Source organism: Bombina bombina, chromosome 7 (genome assembly GCF_027579735.1).
Source record: "Bombina bombina isolate aBomBom1 chromosome 7, aBomBom1.pri, whole genome shotgun sequence".
NCBI lineage: Eukaryota > Metazoa > Chordata > Amphibia > Anura > Bombinatoridae > Bombina > Bombina bombina.
Window position 1 is genome coordinate 105,265,281 of NC_069505.1, and position 26,237 is coordinate 105,291,517.

General features: G+C 42.0%; 1 protein-coding gene across 1 annotated transcript in view; it reads left to right on the forward strand.

The window, feature by feature from the left end:
- EXT2 (exostosin glycosyltransferase 2) overlaps nt 1-26,237 on the forward strand; it is a gene marked incomplete in the record, with an annotated part of 392,946 nt that overhangs the window by 165,896 nt on the left and 200,813 nt on the right. Inside the window, 1 exon segment of the mRNA XM_053720234.1 lies at nt 11,904-12,093. Coding sequence (XP_053576209.1) covers nt 11,904-12,093 — 190 coding nt within the window.

Sequence of the window (26,237 nt, forward strand, 5' to 3'; positions counted from 1 at the left end):
ACTGATGTCTGCTTTAAACTAAGCATTTATATTTAAACTGTCTACTTAATCCTCTGCGTCTTACCCTCCATTCTAGCTCTCTCTCCATCCCTCTGCGTCTTACCCTCCATGCTAGCTCTCTCTCCATCAATCTGCGTCTTACCCTCCATGCTAGCTCTCTCTCCATCCCTCTGCGTCTTACCCTCCATGCTAGCTCTCTCTCCACCCCTCTGCATCTTACCCTCCATGCTAGCTCTCTCTTCATCCCTCTGCGTCTTACCCTCCATGCTAGCTCTCTCTTCATCCCTCTGCGTCTTACCCTCCATGCTAGCTCTCTCTTCATCCCTCTGCGTCTTACCCTCCATGCTAGCTCTCTCTCCATCAATCTGCGTCTTACCCTCCATGCTAGCTCTCTCTCCATCAATCTGCGTCTTACCCTCCATGCTAGCTCTCTCTCCATCCCTCTGCGTCTTACCCTCCATGCTAGCTCTCTCTCCACCCCTCTGCATCTTACCCTCCATGCTAGCTCTCTCTTCATCCCTCTGCGTCTTACCCTCCATGCTAGCTCTCTCTTCATCCCTCTGCATCTTACCCTCCATGCTAGCTCTCTCTCCATCCCTCTGCGTCTTACCCTCCATGCTAGCTCTCTCTCCATCCCTCTGCATCTTACCCTCCATGCTAGCTCTCTCTTCATCCCTCTGCGTCTTACCCTCCATGCTAGCTCTCTCTTCATCCCTCTGCGTCTTACCCTCCATGCTAGCTCTCTCTCCATCAATCTGCGTCTTACCCTCCATGCTAGCTCTCTCTCCATCAATCTGCGTCTTACCCTCCATGCTAGCTCTCTCTCCATCCCTCTGCGTCTTACCCTCCATGCTAGCTCTCTCTCCACCCCTCTGCATCTTACCCTCCATGCTAGCTCTCTCTTCATCCCTCTGCGTCTTACCCTCCATGCTAGCTCTCTCTTCATCCCTCTGCATCTTACCCTCCATGCTAGCTCTCTCTCCATCCCTCTGCGTCTTACCCTCCATGCTAGCTCTCTCTCCATCCCTCTGCGTCTTACCCTCCATGCTAGCTCTCTCTCCATCAATCTGCGTCTTACCCTCCATGCTAGCTCTCTCTCCATCCCTCTGCGTCTTACCCTCCATGCTAGCTCTCTCTCCACCCCTCTGCATCTTACCCTCCATGCTAGCTCTCTCTTCATCCCTCTGCGTCTTACCCTCCATGCTAGCTCTCTCTTCATCCCTCTGCATCTTACCCTCCATGCTAGCTCTCTCTCCATCCCTCTGCGTCTTACCCTCCATGCTAGCTCTCTCTCCATCAATCTGCGTCTTACCCTCCATGCTAGCTCTCTCTCCATCAATCTGCGTCTTACCCTCCATGCTAGCTCTCTCTCCATCAATCTGCGTCTTACCCTCCATGCTAGCTCTCTCTCCATCAATCTGCGTCTTACCCTCCATGCTAGCTCTCTCTCCATCCCTCTGCGTCTTACCCTCCATGCTAGCTCTCTCTCCACCCCTCTGCATCTTACCCTCCATGCTAGCTCTCTCTTCATCCCTCTGCGTCTTACCCTCCATGCTAGCTCTCTCTTCATCCCTCTGCATCTTACCCTCCATGCTAGCTCTCTCTCCATCCCTCTGCGTCTTACCCTCCATGCTAGCTCTCTCTCCATCCCTCTGCGTCTTACCCTCCATGCTAGCTCTCTCTCCATAAATCTGCGTCTTACCCTCCATGCTAGCTCTCTCTCCATCCCTCTGCGTCTTACCCTCCATGCTAGCTCTCTCTCCATCAATCTGCGTCTTACCCTCCATGCTAGCTCTCTCTCCATCCCTCTGCGTCTTACCCTCCATGCAAGCTCTCTCTCCATCCCTCTGCTTCTTGTCCTTGATGACGGCTCTTTCTCCATCTCTCTGCTTTTTGCATGCAATGCTAGCTCCTTCTTCATCCCTCTTGCCCTCTATTTCTTCTTATTTCTCCCAGCTCTATCTCTGCAGAAAAAGGGCAGTACTGTGTTAGCCAGTGTATTAACAAAAGTAAGAAAATATCAAAAGTGATGTACAGGTGCTACCTTTAAAAGCTAACTAATAGCGGGTACAATTGCAAACTTTTGGGACTCTGAGGTCACTTTGTCAGGATGCCTGCCTCTTGTCCTCTCTCCTATCCATCCTTCTGCCTCTTGTCCTCTCTCCTATCCATCCTTCTGCCTCTTGTCCCCTCTCTCCTATCCATCATTCTGCCTCTTGTCCTCTCTCTCCTATCCATCATTCTGCCTCTTGTCCTCTCTCTCCTATCCATCCTTCTGCCTCTTGTCCTCTCTCTCCTATCCATCCTTCTGCCTCTTGTCCTCTCTCTCCTATCCATCCTTCTGCCTCTTGTCCTCTCTCTCCTATCCATCCTTCTGCCTCTTGTCCTCTCTCTCCTATCCATCCTTCTGCCTCTTGTCCTCTCTCTCCTATCCATCCTTCTGCCTCTTGTCCTCTCTCTCCTATCCATCCTTCTGCCTCTTGTCCTCTCTCTCCTATCCATCCTTCTGCCTCTTGTCCTCTCTCTCCTATCCATCCTTCTGCCTCTTGTCCTCTCTCTCCTATCCATCCTTCTGCCTCTTGTCCTCTCTCTCCTATCCATCCTTCTGCCTCTTGTCCTCTCTCTCCTATCCATCCTTCTGCCTCTTGTCCTCTCTCTCCTATCCATCCTTCTGCCTCTTGTCCTCTCTCTCCTATCCATCCTTCTGCCTCTTGTCCTCTCTCTCCTATCCATCCTTCTGCCTCTTGTCCTCTCTCTCCTATCCATCCTTCTGCCTCTTGTCCTCTCTCTCCTATCCATCCTTCTGCCTCTTGTCCTCTCTCTCCTATCCATCCTTCTGCCTCTTGTCCTCTCTCCCAGCTATCTCTAGCTCTAGACGTAAATTAGAAAGTTGCTTAAAATTGCATGCTCTATCTGAATCCTTAAAGAAAAAAATTGGGTTTAGTATCCCTTTAAGGACTTATGTCCCTTTAAAGGAATTTGTATAAGGAATATAGGAATATCTTTTTAAAAACTGAAGTAAAAAAAAAAAACTTTTCTGTTTTTTTTTTTTCTTCATATTTTTAATGGTTTGTGTGACATATTTGATAGTGACAAGCCGCTATCATTTTTTGTCTGTTGTATTTTTATTATTATTATTAGTATTATTATTAATATTGTGTTAATTGTAGTGCTCAAATAGATTCCGCAGCACTTACTTTTGTTCATATTTAGCTGCTCTTTAATTGCGCTTCTTTCAAATCCTTTTTAACTTTTTGTTATCTCCTCTGAAGCTGAATAATCATTTAAGATGAAAGTTTCCATCACACTGGAGTAGAAAGTGTTTTCTCTTCTCTATTCTTTTAAATGCTTCCCAAAGCACTTCTCATCCTGTCTCTCTGTTCCCATTGCCCGTGTATTCCTCGTCGTTTATTGCCTCCCAGTTTTTCTCTCCTTTTCACATCCTCATTTTATCATCTCACCACTAAACCTGACTGATCGGAAACGCATACTAAAAAGATAAATTCCACGATCTGTGGTTATTCTAGGAATATCTTATATTTGTATCATGTTACAATGTCTCTTCCAGCTTCTAAAAATGAAATACTGAAAAATTCAACAAGCAATAAAGAAAGGAACAAAGAGTAAAACCGAAATGAGTTTTAATTAAAACAAAATACGTAAAAGCCATTAAAAACACATTTGATGTGCTAAGTGGCGACTGCCCATAAAGAACAATAGTGTAATTATGTCACTGAATTAGTCGCAGACAAAGTATAAGAGCCCCAGGCCACAGAATTGTGCAAGGGATGCAGTTTGTGGGTAGTTGCTAATGTATTTGTTTATTTGCTAGAACTGTCTTAAGTCACCATCCTGTGTGTTTGATAGGAATCCAGCGGTGCCCAGTGCTGTGTTACTCACCCTCCTGTTTGCACTGTGCTCGCTGGCATTCTCTTTAGGAACAGACTGTGCGCCGTCTCTCCTGCCAACCCCTCTGGGTTCCATCTCTTTGGCAGGACACTGTAGTGCAGGCTTAAACTTTTTAAGAGGGTTGCACAAATTAAAATTCAAATCTTGCAGCACCGTAAAATTGATCCTTGAAACATAGTCTGTTATTTCCCTCGATACTTTAATGGACTCTTTGGCTATTTTTTCCTGCATGAAACAAGCACGGTTTTGTTTGACTTGCTGTTTAATCCGTCTGTGTTGCAGACTATTTACCTTTTTTAGGTTGCATGCCCACTTTGTGTCAGAGTTATGTATCTGCTATCCTACATTCTATTTCCTTGACTCAAAAAGAAAAAGCAGGTTTTCTTTCTTTTCCAGCCTTAATTATAAAAGGGTCTTTTGCAGCACTTTCCATAGGTCATGGAAACTGAAGAGGGACACTCTAACGAGCAGCAAATATGCATTTTCACAGTGCCATTTCCAAATCATTTACGCCAACTCGCCAAGCTTGTTATGCACTTCTGCTAAGTACTGTGGGGGGTTTTATTAGAATATTTTTAATGTGCCATAGTTTAAAAACAAATAATGTTGCTTTATATTTTAAGGGCAGTTAAAAAAAAAAAAAAATAGCCATCCTATATTTATTTTAAGAACTTTCAAGTTTCCTTATAATGTACTGATTGTAATAACAAACGGGAGCACAATCGTTCTTCTATTCAGAATCTCCGCTATGGTTTTAGTGATATGGCGTATAATAGTGATATGGCGTATAATAGTGATATGGGATATGATTCGGATAGAGCATGCAATTTTTAACAACTTTCTAATTTACGTCTATTATATAAAAAAAAAAATCTTGGTAGCTTTTAATTTAAAGCAGTGACTCGTTCTGGAGCAGTATATGGTAGCAGTTTCACAAGAATGTTATCCACTTGCAAGAGCACAAGAGGCAGTGCTATTTTTCTTGTTAAGTGTAGTCAGTCCACGGGTCATCCATTACTTATGGGATTATATCTCCTTCCCAACAGGAAGTTGCAAGAGGATCACCCAAGCAGAGCTGCTACATAGCTCCTCCCCTCACATGTCATATCCAGTCATTCTCTTGCACTCAACATAGGTCATTGTGAGAGGTCTGTAGTGTTTTTTAAACTTAGTTTATGTCTACAATCAAAAGTTTGTTATTTTAAATGGCACCGGAGTGTGCTGTTTGTTCTCAGGCAGTATTAGAAGAAGAATCTGCCTGCGTTTTCTATGATCTTAGCAGAAGTAACTAAGATCCACTGGCTGTTTCTCGCACATTCTGAGGAGTGAGGTAACTTCAGAAAGGGGAATAGCATGCGGGGGCCCCCTGCAAACGAGGTATGTGCAGTAAATTATTTTTCTATGGAATGGAATTGACTAGAAAATACTGCTGTTACCAAAGTAATGTAAGTACAGCCTTGAATGCAGTGGTAGCGACTGGTATTAGGCTGGTGAGTGTACGTGCACTGAAGTATTTTTCTAGGGAATGGAATTTGTCTAAGAAAATACTGTTAACGCTGAAGTAATGTTTGAGCCTTAACTGCAGTGAAAGCGACTGGTAACAGGCTTATTAATAACACTTCATAATCTTTTAATGTAAAACGTTTACTGGCATGTTAATAGTTTTTTGTGAGGTACTTGGTGATAAAACTTATTGGGGCATGATTTTTCCACATGGCTAACGTTTATTTCTGCATAGAAACAGTTAACTGAGATTTCCCACTGTTGTAATATGAGTGGGAGGGGCCTATTTTAGCGCTTTTTTGCTCAGTAAAAATTCAGTCACAGTCTTCCTACTTCATCCTCCATGATACAGAGAGCTCAGGGGTCTTCAAAATTCGTTTTGAGGGAGGTAATCAGTCACAGCAGACCTGTGACAGTGTGTTTGACTGTGATAAAAACGTTATTTGTTAAATTGATATCCGTTTTTGGGTATTAAGGGGTTAATCATCCATTTGCTGGTGGGTGCAATCCTTTGCTAATTTAATACATTTACTGTGAAATTTTGGTTGCTATAACTGATTTGGTTCATTGTTATTTCAACTGTGACAGCTTTTTGTGCTTCTTAAAGGCGCAGTAGCGTTTTTTATATTGCTTGTAAATTTATTTGAAGTATTTTCCAAGCTTGCTAGTCTCATTGCTAGTTTGTTTAAACATGTCTGACACAGATGAATCTGTTTGTTCACTATGTTTGAAGGCCAATGCGGAGCCCCATAGAAATTTGTGTACTAAATGCATTGATGTCACTTTAAATAAAAGTCAATCTTTACATGTAAAGAAATTATCACCAGACAACGAGGGGGAAGTTATGCCGACTAACTCTCCTCACGTGTCAGTACCTTCGCCTCCCGCTCAGGAGGTGCGTGATATTGTGGCGCCCAGTACATCAGAGAGGCCCATACAAATCACTTTGCAAGACATGGCTACTGTTATGACCGAAGTATTATCTAAATTGCCAGAATTAAGAGGCAAGCGCTATTGCTCGGGGTTAAGGACAGAGCGCGCTGATGATGGGAGAGCCATGTCTGATACTGCGTCACAATTTGCAGAACATGAGGACGGAGAGCTTCATTCTGTGGGTGACGGATCTGATCCAGGGAGACTGGATTCAGAGATTTCTAATTTTAAATTTAAGCTTGAAAACCTCCGCGTACTGCTAGGGGAGGTATTAGCAGCTCTGAATGATTGTAACATGGTTGCAATTCCAGAGAAATTATGTAGGCTGGATAGATACTATGCGGTACTGGTGTGTACTGACATTTTTCCTATACCTAAGAGGCTTACAGAGATTATTAGCAAGGAGTGGGATAGGCCCGGTGTGCCCTTTTCCCCCCCCTCCTATATTTAGGAAAATGTTTCCAATAGACACCACCACACGGGACTTATGGCAGACGGTCCCTAAGGTGGATGGAGCAGTTTCTACGTTGGCTAAGCGTACCACTATCCCGGTGGAGGATAGTTGTGCTTTTTCAGATCCAATGGATAAAAAATTAGAAGGTTACCTTAAAAATTTTTTTGTTCAACAAGGTTTTATCTTACAGCCCCTTGCATGCATTGCGCCTGTCACTGCTGCTGCGGCATTCTGGTTTAAGTCTCTGGAAGAGGCCATTCGCACAGCCCCATTGGATGAGATTATGAACAAGCTTAAAGCACTTAAGCTAGCTAACGCATTTGTTTCTGATGCTGTTGTACATTTAACCAAATTAACGGCTAAGAACTCTGGTTTCGCCATCCAAGCGCGCAGAGCGCTATGGCTTAAATCATGGTCAGCTGACGTGACTTCTAAATCTAAATTGCTTAATATTCCTTTCAAAGGGCAGACCTTATTCGGGCCCGGCTTGAAAGAAATTATTGCTGACATTACTGGGGGTAAGGGTCATACTCTTCCTCAGGACAAGGCCAAATCAAAGGCCAAACAGTCTAATTTTCGTGCCTTTCTTACCTTCAAGGCAGGAGCAGCATCAACTTCCTCCGCTCCAAAACAGGAAGGAACTGTTGCTCGTTACAGACAGGGCTGGAAAGCTAACCAGTCCTGGAACAAGGGCAAGCAGGCCAGAAAACCTGCTTCTGCCCCTAAGACAGCATGAAGTGAGGGCCCCCTATCCGGAAACGGATCTAGTGGGGGGCAGACTATCTCTCTTCGTCCAGGCTTGGGCAAGAGATGTCCAGGATCCCTGGGCATTGGAGATCATATCTCAGGAATATCTTCTGGACTTCAAAGCTTCTCCTCCACAAGGGAGATTTCATCTTTCAAGGTTATCAGCAAACCAAATAAAGAAAGAGGCGTTTCTACGCTGTGTACAAGACTTCTTATTAATGGGGGTGATCCACCCAGTTCCGCGGACGGAACAAGGACAAGGTTTTTACTCAAATCTGTTTGTGGTCACATACCGATTCACAAAGATCATTATCGGTACCTAAGATTTGCCTTTCGAGACAGGCATTACCAGTTTGTAGCTCTTCCCTTTGGGTTAGCGACGGCCCCGAGAATTTTTACAAAGGTTCTGGGGCTCTCTTCTGGCGGTACTAAGACCACGAGGCATAGCGGTGGCTCCGTACCTAGACGACATTCTGATACAAGCGTCAAGTTTTCAAATTGCCAAGTCTCACACAGAGATAGTTCTGGCGTTTCTGAGGTCGCATGGGTGGAAGGTGAACGTGGAAAAGAGTTCTCTATTACCACTCACAAGGGTTCCCTTCCTAGGGACTCTTATAGATTCTATAGAGATGAAAATTTACCTGACAGAGTCCAGGTTATTAAAGCTTCAAAATGCTTGCCGTGCCCTTCATTCCATTCCACACCCGTCAGTAGCTCAGTGCATGGAAGTAATCGGCTTAATGGTTGCGGCAATGGACATAGTACCATTTGCGCGCCTGCATCTCAGACCACTGCAATTGTGCATGCTCAGTCAGTGGAATGGGGATTACTCAGATTTGTCCCCTCTAATAAATCTGGATCAAGAGACCAGAGATTCTCTTCTATGGTGGCTTTCTCGGCCCCATCTGTCCAAAGGGATGACCTTTCGCAGGCCAGATTGGACGATTGTAACAACAGACGCCAGCCTTCTAGGTTGGGGCGCAGTCTGGAATTCCCTGAAGGCTCAGGGATCATGGACTCAGGAGGAGAAACTCCTCCCAATAAATATTCTGGAGTTAAGAGCAATATTCAATGCTCTTCTAGCTTGGCCTCAGTTAGCAACTCTGAGGTTCATCAGATTTCAGTCGGACAACATCACGACTGTGGCTTACATCAACCATCAAGGGGGAACCAGGAGTTCCCTAGCGATGTTGGAAGTCTCAAAGATAATTCGCTGGGCAGAGTCTCACTCTTGCCACCTGTCAGCGATCTACATCCCAGGCGTGGAGAACTGTGAGGCGGATTTTCTAAGTCGCCAGACTTTTCATCCGGGGGAGTGGAAACTTCATCCGGAGGTCTTCGCTCAACTGATTCATCGTTGGGGCAAACCAGATCTGGATCTCATGGCGTCTCGCCAGAACGCCAAGCTTCCTTGTTACGGATCCAGATCCAGGGACCCGGGAGCGGCGCTGATAGATGCTCTGACAGCCCCTTGGGTCTTCAACATGGCTTATGTGTTTCCACCATTCCCGATGCTGCCTCGACTGATTGCCAAGATCAAACAGGAGAGAGCATCAGTGATTTTGGTAGCGCCTGCGTGGCCACGCAGGACCTGGTATGCAGACCTAGTGGGCATGTCGTCCTGTCCACCATGGTCTCTGCCTCTGAGGCAGGACCTTCTAATTCAGGGTCCTTTCAACCATCCAAATCTAATTTCTCTGAGACTGACTGCATGGAGATTGAACGTTTGATTCTATCAAAGCGTGGCTTCTCGGAATCGGTTATTGATACTTTAATACAGGCTAAGAAGCCTGTTACCAGAAAAATTTACCATAAGATATGGCGTAAATATTTATATTGGTGCGAATCCAAGAGTTACTCATGGAGTAAGGTTAGGATTCCTAGGATATTGTCTTTTCTACAAGAGGGTTTAGAAAAGGGCTTATCTGCTAGTTCGTTAAAGGGACAGATTTCTGCTCTGTCCATTCTTCTACACAAACGTCTGGCAGAAGTTCCAGATGTTCAGGCTTTGGCTAGGATTAAGCCTGTGTTTAAGACTGTTGCTCCACCGTGGAGCTTAAACTTAGTTATTAACGTTTTGCAAGGTGTTCCATTTGAACCCCTTCATTCCATTGATATCAAGCTGTTATCTTGGAAAGTTCTGTTTTTGATAGCTATTTCCTCTGCTCGAAAGTCTTTGAGTTATCTGCCTTACATTGTGATTCTCCTTATCTAATTTTTCATTCAGACAAGGTAGTTCTGCGTACTAAACCTGGGTTCTTACCTAAGGTAGTCTCTAACAGGAATATCAATCAAGAGATTGTTGTTCCATCTTTGTGTCCTAACCCTTCTTCAAAGAAGGAACGATTTTTGCATAATCTGGACGTTGTGCGTGCCCTGAAGTTCTATTTGCAGGCAACTAAAGATTTTCGTCAAACTTCTTCTCTGTTTGTCGTTTATTCTGGACAGAGGAGAGGTCAAAAGGCTTCGGCTACCTCTCTCTCCTTTTGGCTTCGTAGCATAATACGTTTAGCCTATGAGACTGCTGGACAGCAGCCTCCTGAAAGAATTACAGCTCATTCCACTAGAGCTGTGGCTTCCACCTGGGCCTTTAAGAATGAGGCCTCTGTTGAACAGATTTGCAAGGCTGCAACTTGGTCTTCACTTCACACTTTTTCGAAATTTTACAAATTTGACACTTTTGCTTCTTCGGATGCTATTTTTGGGAGAAAGGTGCTTCAGGCAGTGGTTACTTCCGTTTAAAGTTCCTGCCTTGTCCCTCCCTTCATCCATGTACTTTTGCTTTGGTATTGGTATCCCATAAGTAATGGATGACCCGTGGACTGACTACACTTAACAAGAGAAAACATAATTTATGCTTACCTGATAAATTTATTTCTCTTGTAGTGTAGTCAGTCCACGGCCCGCCCTGTCTTTAAGGCAGGTTTAAATTTTAATTAAACTCCAGTCACCACTGCACCCTATGGTTTCTCCTTTCTCGTCTTGTTTCGGTCGAATGACTGGATATGACATGTGAGGGGAGGAGCTATGTAGCAGCTCTGCTTGGGTGATCCTCTTGCAACTTCCTGTTGGTAAGGAGATATAATCCCATAAGTAATGGATGACCCGTGGACTGACTACACTACAAGAGAAATAAATTTATCAGGTAAGCATAAATTATGTTTTCATGCCATGTAGTGCTTCAGGTGCCTACCTAGGTATCTCTCTAACAAAAAAATTCATGTTAACGCAGCAAATTTGATAATAGAAGTCAAATAAATTTTGTGATCTGCAGCAGACATTACAGTCTCACTCTCTGTGTAATCTGCAGCAGACATTACCGTCTCACTCTCTGTGTAATCTGCAGCAGACATTACCGTCTCACTCTCTGTGTAATCTGCAGCAGACATTACAGTCTCACTCTCTGTGTAATCTGCAGCAGACATTACAGTCTCACTCTCTGTGTAATCTGCAGCAGACATTACAGTCTCACTCTCTGTGTAATCTGCAGCAGACATTACAGTCTCACTCTCTGTGTAATCTGCAGCAGACATTACAGTCTCACTCTCTGTGTAATCTGCAGCAGACATTACAGTCTCACTCTCTGTGTAATCTGCAGCAGACATTACAGTCTCACTCTCTGTGTAATCTGCAGCAGACATTACAGTCTCACTCTCTGTGTAATCTGCAGCAGACATTACAGTCTCACTCTCTGTGTAATCTGCAGCAGACATTACAGTCTCACTCTCTGTGTAATCTGCAGCAGACATTACAGTCTCACTCTCTGTGTAATCTGCAGCAGACATTACAGTCTCACTCTCTGTGTAATCTGCAGCAGACATTACAGTCTCACTCTCTGTGTAATCTGCAGCAGGCATTACAGTCTCACTCTCTGTGTAATCTGCACCAGGCATTACAGTCTCACTCTCTGTGTAATCTGCACCAGGCATTACAGTCTCACTCTCTGTGTAATCTGCACCAGGCATTACAGTCTCTCGCTCTGTGTAATCTGCACCAGGCATTACAGTCTCACTCTCTGTGTAATCTGCACCAGGCATTACAGTCTCTCGCTCTGTGTAATCTGCACCAGGCATTACAGTCTCACTCTCTGTGTAATCTGCACCAGGCATTACAGTCTCTCGCTCTCTGTGTAATCTGCAGCAGACATTACAGTCTCACTCTCTGTGTAATCTGCACCAGGCATTACAGTCTCACTCTCTGTGTAATCTGCACCAGGCATTAGTTTCTCGCTCTCTGTGTAATCTGCACCAGCCATTACAGTCTCGCTCTCACAGTACAAACTGCAGAAGACATTGTAGTCTCTCTCTCAGTATTGCATGCTCTGTCTTGTTACTGATTGTTTCATTGTCTCTGATAGAAATGGAGCAGCGTGAGCAATCCACTCTTCCTGCCATTGATTCCGCCACAGTCCCAAGGTTTCACTGCCGTTGTGCTGACATATGATCGTGTAGAGAGTCTCTTCCGTGTGATCACAGAAGTGTCCAAGGTGCCCAGCCTCTCAAAGCTTTTGGTGGTTTGGAATAACCAGAACAAGAACCCACCTGAAGGTAATTTTTCGTTCTTTAAAAAGAGTCAAGTCATTTTTGATCTGTTGCTTTTCTGCTCTGTAATAACTTTTATCAATGTTCACAGTAATAACTTCCAGTTTCTCTTGTAGGTGTTATCCATGTGAACCAGTTTTATCCTTTTTATACCAATTACAAAACAGGTCATGTCTATTTTAGTGTTAATATATTTTCCCACTACAACAACTGATCACAAATGAGATGGCTGCACTACTGGTTTTCATGAGAAAGAGCATCATAAACGCAAACTGTTTTCTATCTTCTTAATTTCATTGTCCAAGGTTAGGATCCTGGAATCTTATTGTGTCTTTATTACCAATACCTCATAAGACATTACCACTCTCAAATGTACAGCAGTGCCAGTGTAGTTTAGTAATAAAACCATGTTTGTCTCATGAATGTACCTAAGCTTTACAGCCAGTATTTTATATATAATAAGTATAATATGTATAACATAATATTTAGTACACAGATTTGATGCCTCTATAAAATTTCAATCTTAATAAGAGTTTAGCGTCCAGATTTTCTCATATTTCAGAAATTAGGCCTCTGAGATGAAGTCTCCCCTATAGTGACACACACTTTAAAGGAATAGTATAGTCAAAATTAAACTTTCATGATTCAGAGCATGCAATTTTAAGCAACTTTCTAATTTACTGCTATTATCAATTTTTCTTCATTCTCTTGGTATCTTTTTTTGAAAATGCAAGAATGTAAAGCTTAGCAGCCAGGTCATTTTTGGTTCAGCACCTGGGTAGTTGGCTACATTTAGACACCAATCAGCAAGCGCAATCCAGGTACTGAACCAAAAATGAGCCGGCTCTTATGTCTACAGTCTTGCTTTTTCAAATAAAGATACAAAGAGAATTAAGAAAAATTGATAAAAGGGGAGTAAATTAGAAAGTTGCTTAAAATTGCATGCTCTATCTGAATCAGGAGTTATAATTTTGCCTAGACTATTCCTTTAAATACATTGTATTATTGCAATGTTTTTTCACATGGTAAGAAAAAAGGTATCATGTTTTTCTTGTTGTCTATTAGATCAGGCTTTTGTGATGATTTCAGTGCCTTTTTATTGCTTCACTTACCATGATGCCAAGGAACGAAGCTGGAGAGTCGTCCCTCCCCCCCTCCCCCCCAGAATATGCTAGTAAGCTTATTTAAGCAGTTCATAAATACAGTTTCTAATTCCAATATAAAGGCTTACAGGGTCTATCTTGTCTTCCCTTTTAGCTCTTTGGTTTGATAAACAGGGATTCTTTTTTTATCCATTCTTAGAATTTTTACTATATCTGTGGGAATTGGCTGTGGTCTGTTAGCCATATGCAGTATCCTCTGCCAGGGTATCCTAGAAAATTGGGGCTATAAAGTGCAAAAATAACGGTTTGTTTTTTTTAAAACCATAAACTCTTAATCTTGAAAGAATGGGTAATATTGCTTATATAATCTTTTGAATGTATAAATTGTTAATTTGTTTATATATTTGTATCATATAAATAGTTTTTTATGAAGTAAAAAACATTTACAAAACTAATTATGTGTAAACTTGGGAATTCCTTTATACCCCCCCCCCCCAAACTTGAAAATGAAATTGGCATAAATGCATTATCTTTTAATATACACATTTTTTGTATTAAACAGTGAAAGCTTTTTACTAAAAGCATTTTTGCTAAGACAGAGCTTTTACTGCATGCTCATGCGAAGTTCATCTAGTTATACTTTGTACACCAGAACTTTAAACATTGTGTCTGTTCAGATAGCTGGCGACATTCTGAGCGTACACATCATTCAAAATGCTGGTGCCCAAAGCATATCTTGATACGGTCTGTGGTTGTGAACAGTAAAAACTTTTACAGAAACAATGATAGCCAAAATATTCTTTTAAAATCTAATACAAGTGTTCTGCAAAAATGTAACTTTAAGAATTCCATGTTTTTTTCTTTTATACAGGTGGTGAGAGTCCACGATCCATTACTTCTGTGAATTAGTCTTCCTTTCCACTAGGAGGAGGCAAAGATTCCCAAACCCCAAGTGCTCTATAAAACCCCTCCCACCTCACATGTACCACAGTCTTTACTTTTCCTCCGCTGAAGGTGGTTGAAGGAAGATTTGCATTTGATTCTTCAGAGAGAGGGGTTCTCAGTCTATATTAAAGGACCATGATACCAAACTGTTGAAACACTTGAAAGTGATGCAATATAGCTGTAAAAAGCAGACTAGAAAATATTACCTGAACATCTCTATGTAAAAATATATATATATATATATATTACCTCAAAATGTCCTAAGTATTCACACCCGATTGTAAAGGACTTTAAGCAGCAAATCAGTATGTCCCGAGATAGGCAAGGGAGTGAGCCTTGTGCACACTTGTGTTATTTCCCTATTCAGTTTAAGGAAATTTACTATGAAATCTCATGAGAGTTAAGTCAACTCTCATGAGATCACAGTAAAATAGTTTGACCTCAGCACTGTTGATGCTGATTGGCTGCAGTTCATTTCCTCATTTTTTTTTTTTTTTTTCCTGCAGCTGGGTAGCAGCTGAAGTATAATTTTTCTCCTTCTTAATATGAGGAGAGTCCACGGCGTCATTCCTTACTGTTGGGAAATACTGAACCTGGCCACCAGGAGGAGGCAAAGACACCCAGCCAAAGGCTTAAATACTTCCCTTATTTCCCAGTCATTCTTTGTCTTTTGTCACAGGAGGTTGGCAGAGAAGTGTCAGAAGATTCGGAGTAGTTCCTTATGAAGGGTATCTACCCTTCGAAATGTGACTGGAGTTTTAAGTCTTGTCAGCCTCTCAGTGAGAGCATTGACAAATGTTAGAGTCTGGAGATGCAGGGAGAGTCTTTCTGTCAACCCATACAGACTTGTATTAACAGCTCCTAAGCAATCAGTGTTGACGAGTTTCAATGCCTGCTTCCATCACTAAAATCCATGTCAGGAGCTATGTTACAAGACTGTCAAACTTGAGAGGCTGTGTTTCTGTTCCACGGCATAGTTTTCTGGTGTGAGGATTCCACTCCGTGTTTTGCAACTCTCCTTCCATTTCCACATCACATGGTTTTACCTTTCCCTTTACTTAAGGGATCACCTAACATTAAACAGGTGCTTAGTTATTGCAGATAGTACTGTTTCACAGTTTGTTTGTTCCTGCTTCTTGGAAATTAAGCCTTCATTTCAGACTCCATTCTTGATCCTTCCTAATTGGATTCATTGCACTTCTACTACCTGTTTGCAAACGGACATCATTGCTTTGCAAAATTACAAGCTTCATTTATTTTTACTGAAGTACTGAACTAAACCTGTCAGCCTGCTTGGAGTTCAAGCTGTGTGCATTTCCTGCTGCATTACACAGACAAGCCTGGGAGACTACCTTTGTAAAGTAAGGACTATTTATCTGTTTTACATCTTGAGCTTAACAGCACAGAGTGCTTTGCTTAAATTGAATCTGCTTTCCATTTAACTGCATATATATATACAACCATAACATCTAAAGCTCTACTCTACTTATACAAACTTTGTGCTCCTTTCAACTTACTTGCTTATTCACAAGACCTGCTCCGGTGTGTTATTTAAAGAGACAGTACAACTGGAAACTTCAAGCTGCTCTCTCACTTCTTATTTGCACAAACAACCACTCCTGCATAATCTCTCAATTTATTGCAGGTATATAAAGGAAGTTTAGTGTTGCTTATTAGTGACCATAAAAGACTTTTATAATTACTTGCAATTCTACACTGATTCCTATCTGTGAGGCAATAACAGATCTGTGAAATCAGTGTGCTTTGATTTGCTGTGTTTGCATTAACAGCAACTTACCTAAGTTTATTATATTTCACCTCAGACTGCTTAGTCTACGCTGTCATAATAGCCTAATTGTCTTGGTGATACAAATAACATAATTTATGTAAGAACTTACCTGATAAATTCATTTCTTTCATATTAGCAAGAGTCCATGAGCTAGTGACGTATGGGATATACATTCCTACCAGGAGGGGCAAAGTTTCCCAAACCTCAAAATGCCTATAAATACACCCCTCACCACACCCACAATTCAGTTTAACGAATAGCCAAGAAGTGGGGTGATAAAAAAGTGCGAAAGCATATAAAATAAGGAATTGGAATAATTGTGCTTTATACAAAATCATAACCACCACAAAAAAAGGGCGGGCCTCATGGACTCTTGCTAATATGAAAGAAATGAATTTATCAGGTAAGTTCTTACATAAATTATGTTTTCTTTCATGTAATTAGCAAGAGTCCATGAGCTAGTGACGTATGGGATAATGATTACCCAAGATGTGGATCTTTCCACACAAGAGTCACTAGAGAGGGAGGGATAAAATAAAGACAGCCAATTCCTGCTGAAAATAATCCACACCCAAAATAAAGTTTAATGAAAAACATAAGCAGAAGATTCAAACTGAAACCGCTGCCTGAAGTACTTTTCTACCAAAAACTGCTTCAGAAGAAGAAAATACATCAAAATGGTAGAATTTAGTAAAAGTATGCAAAGAGGACCAAGTTGCTGCTTTGCAAATCTGATCAACCGAAGCTTCATTCCTAAACGCCCAGGAAGTAGAAACTGACCTAGTAGAATGAGCTGTAATCCTCTGAGGCGGAGTTTTACCCGACTCAACATAGGCAAGATGAATTAAAGATTTCAACCAAGATGCCAAAGAAATGGCAGAAGCTTTCTGGCCTTTTCTAGAACCGGAAAAGATAACAAATAGACTAGAAGTCTTTCGGAAAGATTTAGTAGCTTCAACATAATATTTCAAAGCTCTAACAACATCCAAAGAATGCAACGATTTCTCCTTAGAATTCTTAGGATTAGGACATAATGAAGGAACCACAATTTCTCTACTAATGTTGTTGGAATTCACAACTTTAGGTAAAAATTCAAAAGAAGTTCGCAACACCGCCTTATCCTGATGAAAAATCAGAAAAGGAGACTCACAAGAAAGAGCAGATAATTCAGAAACTCTTCTGGCAGAAGAGATGGCCAAAAGGAACAAAACTTTCCAAGAAAGTAATTTAATGTCCAATGAATGCATAGGTTCAAATGGAGGAGCTTGAAGAGCCCCCAGAACCAAATTCAAACTCCAAGGAGGAGAAATTGACTTAATGACAGGCTTTATACGAACCAAAGCTTGTACAAAACAATGAATATCAGGAAGAATAGCAATCTTTCTGTGAAAAAGAACAGAAAAAGCAGAGATTTGTCCTTTCAAGGAACTTGCGGACAAACCCTTATCTAAACCATCCTGAAGAAACTGTAATATTCTCGGTATTCTAAAAGAATGCCAAGAAAAATGATGAGAAAGACACCAAGAAATATAAGTCTTCCAGACTCTATAATATATCTCTCTAGATACAGATTTACGAGCCTGTAACATAGTATTAATCACAGAGTCAGAGAAACCTCTTTGACCAAGAATCAAGCGTTCAATCTCCATACCTTTAAATTTAAGGATTTCAGATCCTGATGGAAAAAAGGACCTTGAGACAGAAGGTCTGGTCTTAACGGAAGAGTCCACGGTTGGCAAGAGGCCATCCGGACAAGATCCGCATACCAAAACCTGTGAGGCCATGCCGGAGCTACCAGCAGAACAAACGAGCATTCCTTCAGAATCTTGGAGATTACTCTTGGAAGAAGAACTAGTGGCGGAAAGATATAGGCAGGATGATACTTCCAAGGAAGTGATAATGCATCCACTGCCTCTGCCTGAGGATCCCGGGATCTGGACAGATACCTGGGAAGTTTCTTGTTTAGATGAGACGCCATCAGATCTATTTCTGGAAGTTCCCACATTTGAACAATCTGAAGAAATACCTCTGGGTGAAGAGACCATTCGCCCGGATGCAACGTTTGGCGACTGAGATAATCCGCTTCCCAATTGTCTACACCTGGGATATGAACCGCAGAGATTAGACAGGAGCTGGATTCCGCCCAAACCAAAATTCGAGATACTTCTTTCATAGCCAGAGGACTGTGAGTCCCTCCTTGATGATTGATGTATGCCACAGATGTGACATTGTCTGTCTGAAAACAAATGAACGATTCTCTCTTCAGAAGAGGCCAAAACTGAAGAGCTCTGAAGAGTTCCAAAATATTGATCGGTAATCTCACCTCCTGAGATTCCCAAACTCCTTGTGCCGTCAGAGATCCCCACACAGCTCCCCAACCTGTGAGACTTGCATCTGTTGAAATTACAGTCCAGGTCGGAAGCACAAAAGAAGCCCCCTGCATTAAACGATGGTGATCTGTCCACCACGTTAGAGAGTGTCGAACAATCGGTTTTAAAGATATTAATTGAGATATCTTTGTGTAATCCTTGCACCATTGATTCAGCATACAGAGCTGAAGAGGTCGCATGTGAAAACGAGCAAAGGGGATCGCGTCCGATGCAGCAGTCATAAGACCTAGAATTTCCATGCATAAGGCTACCGAAGGGAATGATTGTGACTGAAGGTTTCGACAAGCTGCAATCAATTTTAGACGTCTCTTGTCTGTTAAAGACAGAGTCATGGACACTGAATCTATCTGGAAACCCAGAAAGGCTACCCTTGTCTGAGGAATCAAAGAACTTTTTGGTAAATTGATCCTCCAACCATGATCTTGAAGAAACAACACAAGTCGATTCGTATGAGATTCTGCTAAATGTAAAGACTGAGCAAGTACCAAGATATCGTCCAAATAAGAAAATACCACAATACCCTGTTCTCTGATTACAGACAGAAGGGCACCGAGAACCTTTGTAAAAATCCTTGGAGCTGTTGCTAGGCCAAATGGCAGAGCCACAAACTGGTAATGCTTGTCTAGGAAAGAGAATCTCAGGAACTGATAATGATCTGGATGAATCGGGATATGCATCCTGTAAATCTATTGTGGACATATAATTCCCTTGCTGAACAAATGGCAAGATAGTCCTTACAGTTACCATCTTGAACGTTGGTATCCTTACATAACGATTCAATATTTTTAGATCCAGAACTGGTCTGAAGGAATTCTCCTTCTTTGGTACAATGAAGAGATTTGAATAAAACCCCATCCCCTGTTCCGGAACTGGAACTGGCATAATTACTCCAGCCAACTCTAGATCTGAAACACAATTCAGAAATGCTTGAGCTTTCACTGGATTTACTGGGACACGGGAAAGAAAAAATCTCTTTGCAGGAGGTCTCATCTTGAAACCAATTCTGTACCCTTCTGAAACAATGTTCTGAATCCAAAGATTGTGAACAGAATTGATCCAAATTTCTTTGAAAAAACGTAACCTGCCCCCTACCAGCTGAGCTGGAATGAGGGCCGCACCTTCATGTGGACTTAGAAGCAGGCTTTGCCTTTCTAGCAGGCTTGGATTTATTCCAGACTGGAGATGGTTTCCAAACTGAAACTGCTCCTGAGGATGAAGGATCAGGCTTTTGTTCTTTGTTGAAACGAAAGGAACGAAAACGATTATTAGCCCTGTTTTTACCTTTAGATTTTTTATCCTGAGGTAAAAAAGTTCCTTTCTCCAACATAGGTGTGTCCGGTCCACGGCGTCATCCTTACTTGTGGGATATTCTCTTCCCCAACAGGAAATGGCAAAGAGCCCAGCAAAGCTGGTCACATGATCCCTCCTAGGCTCCGCCTTCCCCAGTCATTCTCTTTGCCGTTGTACAGGCAACATCTCCACGGAGATGGCTTAGAGTTTTTTAGTGTTTAACAAGGAGTTCCCTGGCGATGGAAGAAGTGACCAAAATCATTCAATGGGCGGAGACTCACTCCTGCCACTTGTCTGCAATCCACATCCCAGGAGTGGAAAATTGGGAAGCGGATTTTCTGAGTCGTCAGACATTTCATCCGGGGGAGTGGGAACTCCATCCGGAAATCTTTGCCCAAATTACTCAATTGTGGGGCATTCCAGACATGGATCTGATGGCCTCTCGTCAGAACTTCAAGGTTCCTTGCTACGGGTCCAGATCCAGGGATCCCAAGGCGACTCTAGTAGATGCACTAGTAGCACCTTGGACCTTCAAACTAGCTTATGTATTCCCGCCGTTTCCTCTCATCCCCAGGCTGGTAGCCAGGATCAATCAGGAGAGGGCATCGGTGATCTTGATAGCTCCTGCGTGGCCACGCAGGACTTGGTATGCAGACCTGGTGAATATGTCATCGGTTCCACCATGGAAGCTACCTTTGAGACGAGACCTTCTTGTTCAAGGTCCGTTCGAACATCCGAATCTGGTCTCACTCCAACTGACTGCTTGGAGATTGAACGCTTGATCTTATCAAAGCGAGGGTTCTCAGATTCTGTCATTGATACTCTTGTTCAGGCCAGAAAGCCTGTAACTAGAAAAATTTACCACAAAATATGGAAAAAATATATCTGTTGGTGTGAATCTAAAGGATTCCCTTGGGACAAGGTAAAAATTCCTAAGATTCTATCCTTTCTTCAAGAAGGTTTGGAGAAAGGATTATCTGCAAGTTCCTTGAAGGGACAGATTTCTGCCTTGTCTGTGTTACTTCACAAAAAGCTGGCAGCTGTGCCAGATGTTCAAGCCTTTGTTCAGGCTCTGGTTAGAATCAAGCCTGTTTACAAACCTTTGACTCCTCCTTGGAGTCTCAATTTAGTTCTTTCAGTTCTTCAGGGGGTTCCGTTTGAACCCTTACATTCCGTTGATATTAAGTTATTATCTTGGAAAGTTTTGTTTTTGGTTGCAATTTCTTCTGCTAGAAGAGTTTCAGAATTATCTGCTCTGCAGTGTTCTCCTCCTTATCTGGTGTTCCATGCAGATAAGGTGGTTTTACGTACTAAACCTGGTTTTCTTCCGAAAGTTGTTTCTAACAAAAACATTAACCAGGAGATAGTCGTGCCTTCTTTGTGTCCGAATCCAGTTTCAAAGAAGGAACGTTTGTTGCACAATTTGGATGTTGTTCGTGCTCTAAAATTCTATTTAGATGCTACAAAGGATTTTAGACAAACATCTTCCTTGTTTGTTGTTTATTCTGGTAAAAGGAGAGGTCAAAAAGCAACTTCTACCTCTCTCTCTTTTTGGATTAAAAGCATCATCAGATTGGCTTATGAGACTGCCGGACGGCAGCCTCCTGAAAGAATCACAGCTCATTCCACTAGGGCTGTGGCTTCCACATGGGCCTTCAAGAACGAGGCTTCTGTTGATCAGATATAAGGCAGCGACTTGGTCTTCACTGCACACTTTTACTAAATTTTACAAGTTTGATACTTTTGCTTCTTCTGAGGCTATTTTTGGGAGAAAGGTTTTGCAAGCCGTGGTGCCTTCCATCTAGGTGACCTGATTTGCTCCCTCCCTTCATCCGTGTCCTAAAGCTTTGGTATTGGTTCCCACAAGTAAGGATGACGCCGTGGACCGGACACACCTATGTTGGAGAAAACAGAATTTATGTTTACCTGATAAATTACTTTCTCCAACGGTGTGTCCGGTCCACGGCCCGCCCTGGTTTTTTAATCAGGTCTGATAATTTATTTTCTTTAACTACAGTCACCACGGTATCATATGGTTTCTCCTATGCAAATATTCCTCCTTTACGTCGGTCGAATGACTGGGGAAGGCGGAGCCTAGGAGGGATCATGTGACCAGCTTTGCTGGGCTCTTTGCCATTTCCTGTTGGGGAAGAGAATATCCCACAAGTAAGGATGACGCCGTGGACCGGACACACCGTTGGAGAAAGTAATTTATCAGGTAAACATAAATTCTGTTTTCCCACCAGTAACAGTTGAGATAATAGAATCCAACTGAGAACCAAATAATTTGTTACCCTGGAAAGAAATGGAAAGTAGAGTTGATTTAGAAGCCATATCAGCATTCCAAGTCTTTAGCTATTTTAGCTAGAAGAGCTTTATGGCTTGAGACATAAACCTGACATCAACTCTGATAATATCAAAAATGGCATCACAGATAAAATTATTAGCATGCTGAAGAAGAATAATAATATCATGAGAATCATGATTTGTTACTTGTTGCGCTAAAGTTTCCAACCAAAAAGTTGAAGCTGCAGCAACATCAGCCAATGATATAGCAGGTCTAAGAAGATTACCTGAACACAGATAAGATTTTCTTAGAAAGGATTCAATTTTCTTATCTAAAGGATCTTTAAACGAAGTACCATCTGACGTAGGAATGGTAGTACGTTTAGCAAGGGTAGAAATAGCCCCATCAACTTTAGGGATTTTGTCCCAAAATTCTAACCTGTCAGACGGTACAGGATATAATTGCTTAAAACGTTTAGAAGGAGTAAATGAATTACCCAATTTATCCCATTCTTTAGAAATTACTGCAGAAATAGCATTAGGAACAGGAAAAACTTCTGGAATAACCACAGGAGATTTAAATACCTTATCTAAACGTTTAGAATTAGTATCAAGAGGACCAGAATCCTCTATTTCTAAAGCAATTAATACTTCTTTAAGTAAAGAACGAATAAATTCCATTTTAAATAAATATGAAGATTTATCAGCATCAATCTCTGAAACAGAATCCTCTGAACCAGAAGAGTCATCAGAATCAGAATGATGATGTTCATTTAAAAATTCATCTGTAGGGAGAGAAGTTTTAAAAGATTTTTTACGTTTACTAGAAGGAGAAATAACAGACATAGCCTTCTTGATGGATTCAGAAACAAAATCTCTTATGTTATCAGGAACATTCTGCACCTTAGATGTTGAAGGAACAGCAACAGACAATGGTACTTTACTAAAGGAAATATTATCTGCATTAACAAGTTTGTCATGACAATTAATACAAACAACAGCCGGAGGAATAGCTACTAAAAGTTTACAGCAGATACACTTAGCTTTGGTAGATCCAGCACTAGACAGCGATTTTCCTGTAGTATCTTCTGACTCAGATCCAACGTGAGACATCTTGCAATATGTAAGAGAAAAAACAACATATAAAGCAAAATTGATCAAATTCCTTAAATGACAGTTTCAGGAATGGGAAAAAATGCCAAAGAACAAGCTTCTAGCAACCAGAAGCAATGAAAAATGAGACTTAAATAATGTGGAGACAAAAGCGACGCATAATTTTTTAGCGCCAAATAAGACGCCCACATTATTTGGCGCCTAAATGCTTTTGGCGCCAAAAATTACGCCACATCCGGAACGCTGACATTTTTGGCGCAAAATAACGTCAAAAAATGACGCAACTTCCTGCGACACGTATGACCCCGGAAACGGAAAAGAATTTTTGCGCCAAAAAAGTCCGCGCCAAGAATGACGCAATAAAATGAAGCATTTTCAGCCCCCGCAAGCCTAACAGCCCACAGGGAAAAAATAGTCAAATTTTTTGAAGGTAAGAAAAAATGAATAATTTAAATGCATAATCCCAAATATGAAACTGACTGTCTGAAAAATAAGGAAAGTTGAACATTCTGAGTCAAGGCAAATAAATGTTTGAATACATATATTTAGAACTTTATAAACAAAGTGCCCAACCATAGCTTAGAGTGTCACAGAAAATAAGATTTACTTACCCCAGGACACTCATCTACATGTTTGTAGAAAGCCAAACCAGTACTGAAACGAGAATCAGCAGAGGTAATGGTATATATAAGAGTATATCGTCGATCTGAAAAGGGAGGTAAGAGATGAATCTCTACGACCGATAACAGAGAACCTATGAAATAGACCCCGTAGAAGGAGATCACTGCATTCAAATAGGCAATACTCTCCTCACATCCCTCTGACATTCACTGCACGCTGAGAGGAAAACCGGGCTCCAACTTGCTGCGGAGCGCATATCAACGTAGAATCTAGCACAAACTTACTTCACCACCTCCATCGGAGGCAAAGTTTGTAAAACTGAATTGTGGGTGTGGTGAGGTGTGTATTTATAGGCATTTTGAGGTTTGGGAAACTTTGCCCCTCCTGGTAGGAATGTATATCCCATACGTCACTAGCTCATGGACTCTTGCTAATTACATGAAAGAAATATATTTTTTCATCTGCAGTTGTGATCCTCCCAAGAGTTGAAACCTAAGTTTTCTCAAGAGTTTTACACCGGGTAAGATAATTTCATTTTCTTCTTAAACAGGGAGAGCCCACAGCTGCATTCATTACTTTTGGGAAATACAGAACCTGGCCACCAGGAAGTGGCAAAGACACCCCAGCCAAAGGCTTAAATACCTACCCCACTTCCCTCATCCCCCAGTCATTCTTTGCCTTTCGTCACAGGAGGTGGAAACAGAAGTGTCAGAAAATTACGGATTAGTCTCTTATGGAGGGAAGTACTCCTCGAGAAGGGGCTGGAGTTTTAAGTAGTTCTGTCAGCCTCTCAGTGAGAGCATGGATGAAAGTTTGAGTCCTGAGATGCAGGGAGAGTCTTTCTGCAAAACCATCCCGACTCATATTAACAGCTCCACAAGCAATCGGCATTGACGAGTTTCGCTGCCTGCTTTCTTCACTCAAGTCCATGTCAGAAGCAACACTACTATCTGTCAAACTTGAAGGACCGTGTTACTGTTCCACGGCATAGATTCTGGTAAGATTGTTTAATTTTCCTTTTCACTGTGGAATATAATGTAATGATAGAAGACAGGGTCTCAGTGAGACTCCTTTATCTTTGTGGAATCTAGGGTTAATATCTCCTGAGGGGGGTTATTGAACAGTGGGGGACTTTAATCATATTTATGTAATTCTGCTTATGTGTAGAAATATGAGGCTCATGGCTTTTACGGAACGTAAAAGTTTTTAGAGCTGCGCAGTTCTTGTGGACTGGCACGCTTTTTATTTGGCCTGTATGTTGCACCTCGTGACCGGCCATGGTCGTGTTTTCATTCTTCATTTCCGTATTCTTGACAGAGTGTCGGTGAAGAGGATCTGTTCTCTACTTGTCTGGGTCATAGGAGGTGGTGAGTGCCTCAGCCATTGGGGGTGTAAGTTGCCAGTTATTTTTGTCCATAATTTAATCAGTCAAGTTATGGATGATTCTGATTTTTCAGAGATTCTTTTTCCTGCTTAGATTGTATGGAGGCCCGAGTAATTCAGCCCAATAATTTATGTTCCGTATGCTGTAATAGAGTTCTCTCTTCTTCCACTGGGGAGAGATTGGAGACCACTGAGCCGTCCGCCTTTGAGGATTCTGTGTCCCGTGAGGTGCCTTCCCTGGAATCTTCTGTTCCTACGCATGGAGTTGTCCCAAATATCGTTACCCATTCTCTGGAAGGAGGTTTATTTCCACCAGAGGTTACTGCACAGTTTTGCGTTGCCATATATTTGGCGTTGGCGCACTTACATCTTCCTGATTGCAAGCAAAGAGCTTATCCGTGTCCTCTTAACCTGGGGGCGTCAGGTGAGAGATCGATTTATATCGGGTCTTTCCTCTGGGGAAGCGGTTCTCTCTCAGGCTTCAGGGGTACAGCCTTCAGGGTCGGGGCCTTCAGATGTCCTGCCGGAGGTAAGTTTTGCCTTTAGATTCAGACTGGTGTGCCTGCGTGTACTGCTGAGGCATGTGTTGGAAGCTTTGGAGGATTCCAGTTCTGATTTGCCAACGGGTCCTCAGTCTTCTGAATCAGATGGCGAACTGCGCTAGACGAGTGGAGGGATGGAGATCCTACTCCTGATTGTCTTTTGTTTTGTATCTAATCCCAGTTCTGAACTCTTGAGGAATCGGGTCTTTGACAGGCTGGCCCTGTTAGTGATTCCATTCCTTCTGGCGTTCACCTGCGGGTGCTGCCTATTTTTTTTTGATCCAGTTAGAATGTTTTATTTCTGGAGTTTGAGACTGCTTTAGACTTTTCCTTTTTGGGAAAAATTTTTCTTCTCTTGGATTTTGATACTAGCGATTTTATGATTGCGATAGTTGTTGCTTCCGGAGGAAGTTAAAAAAAAAAAAAAAGAAAAGAAAAAGATGTTAAGAGACCATGTTTAAGCCTCAGAGCTTATTTGTCTATTGTTTGTCTGTTTACTTAGTCTAGCCCTGCTAGGGTTTAGAACTTTATATTGACCCTTCAACAGTTGGGTCGTACCCTGGACATCAGGCTGGTCCTGGTTGGGCACTAGTTCACTCTGTTCTTTGGAGGTTTATATCAGACATGTTGTATCCTTGACAACAGGCTGGTCCTGTTTGGGTACTAAGTTTGCTTACTTCTTGTTCAG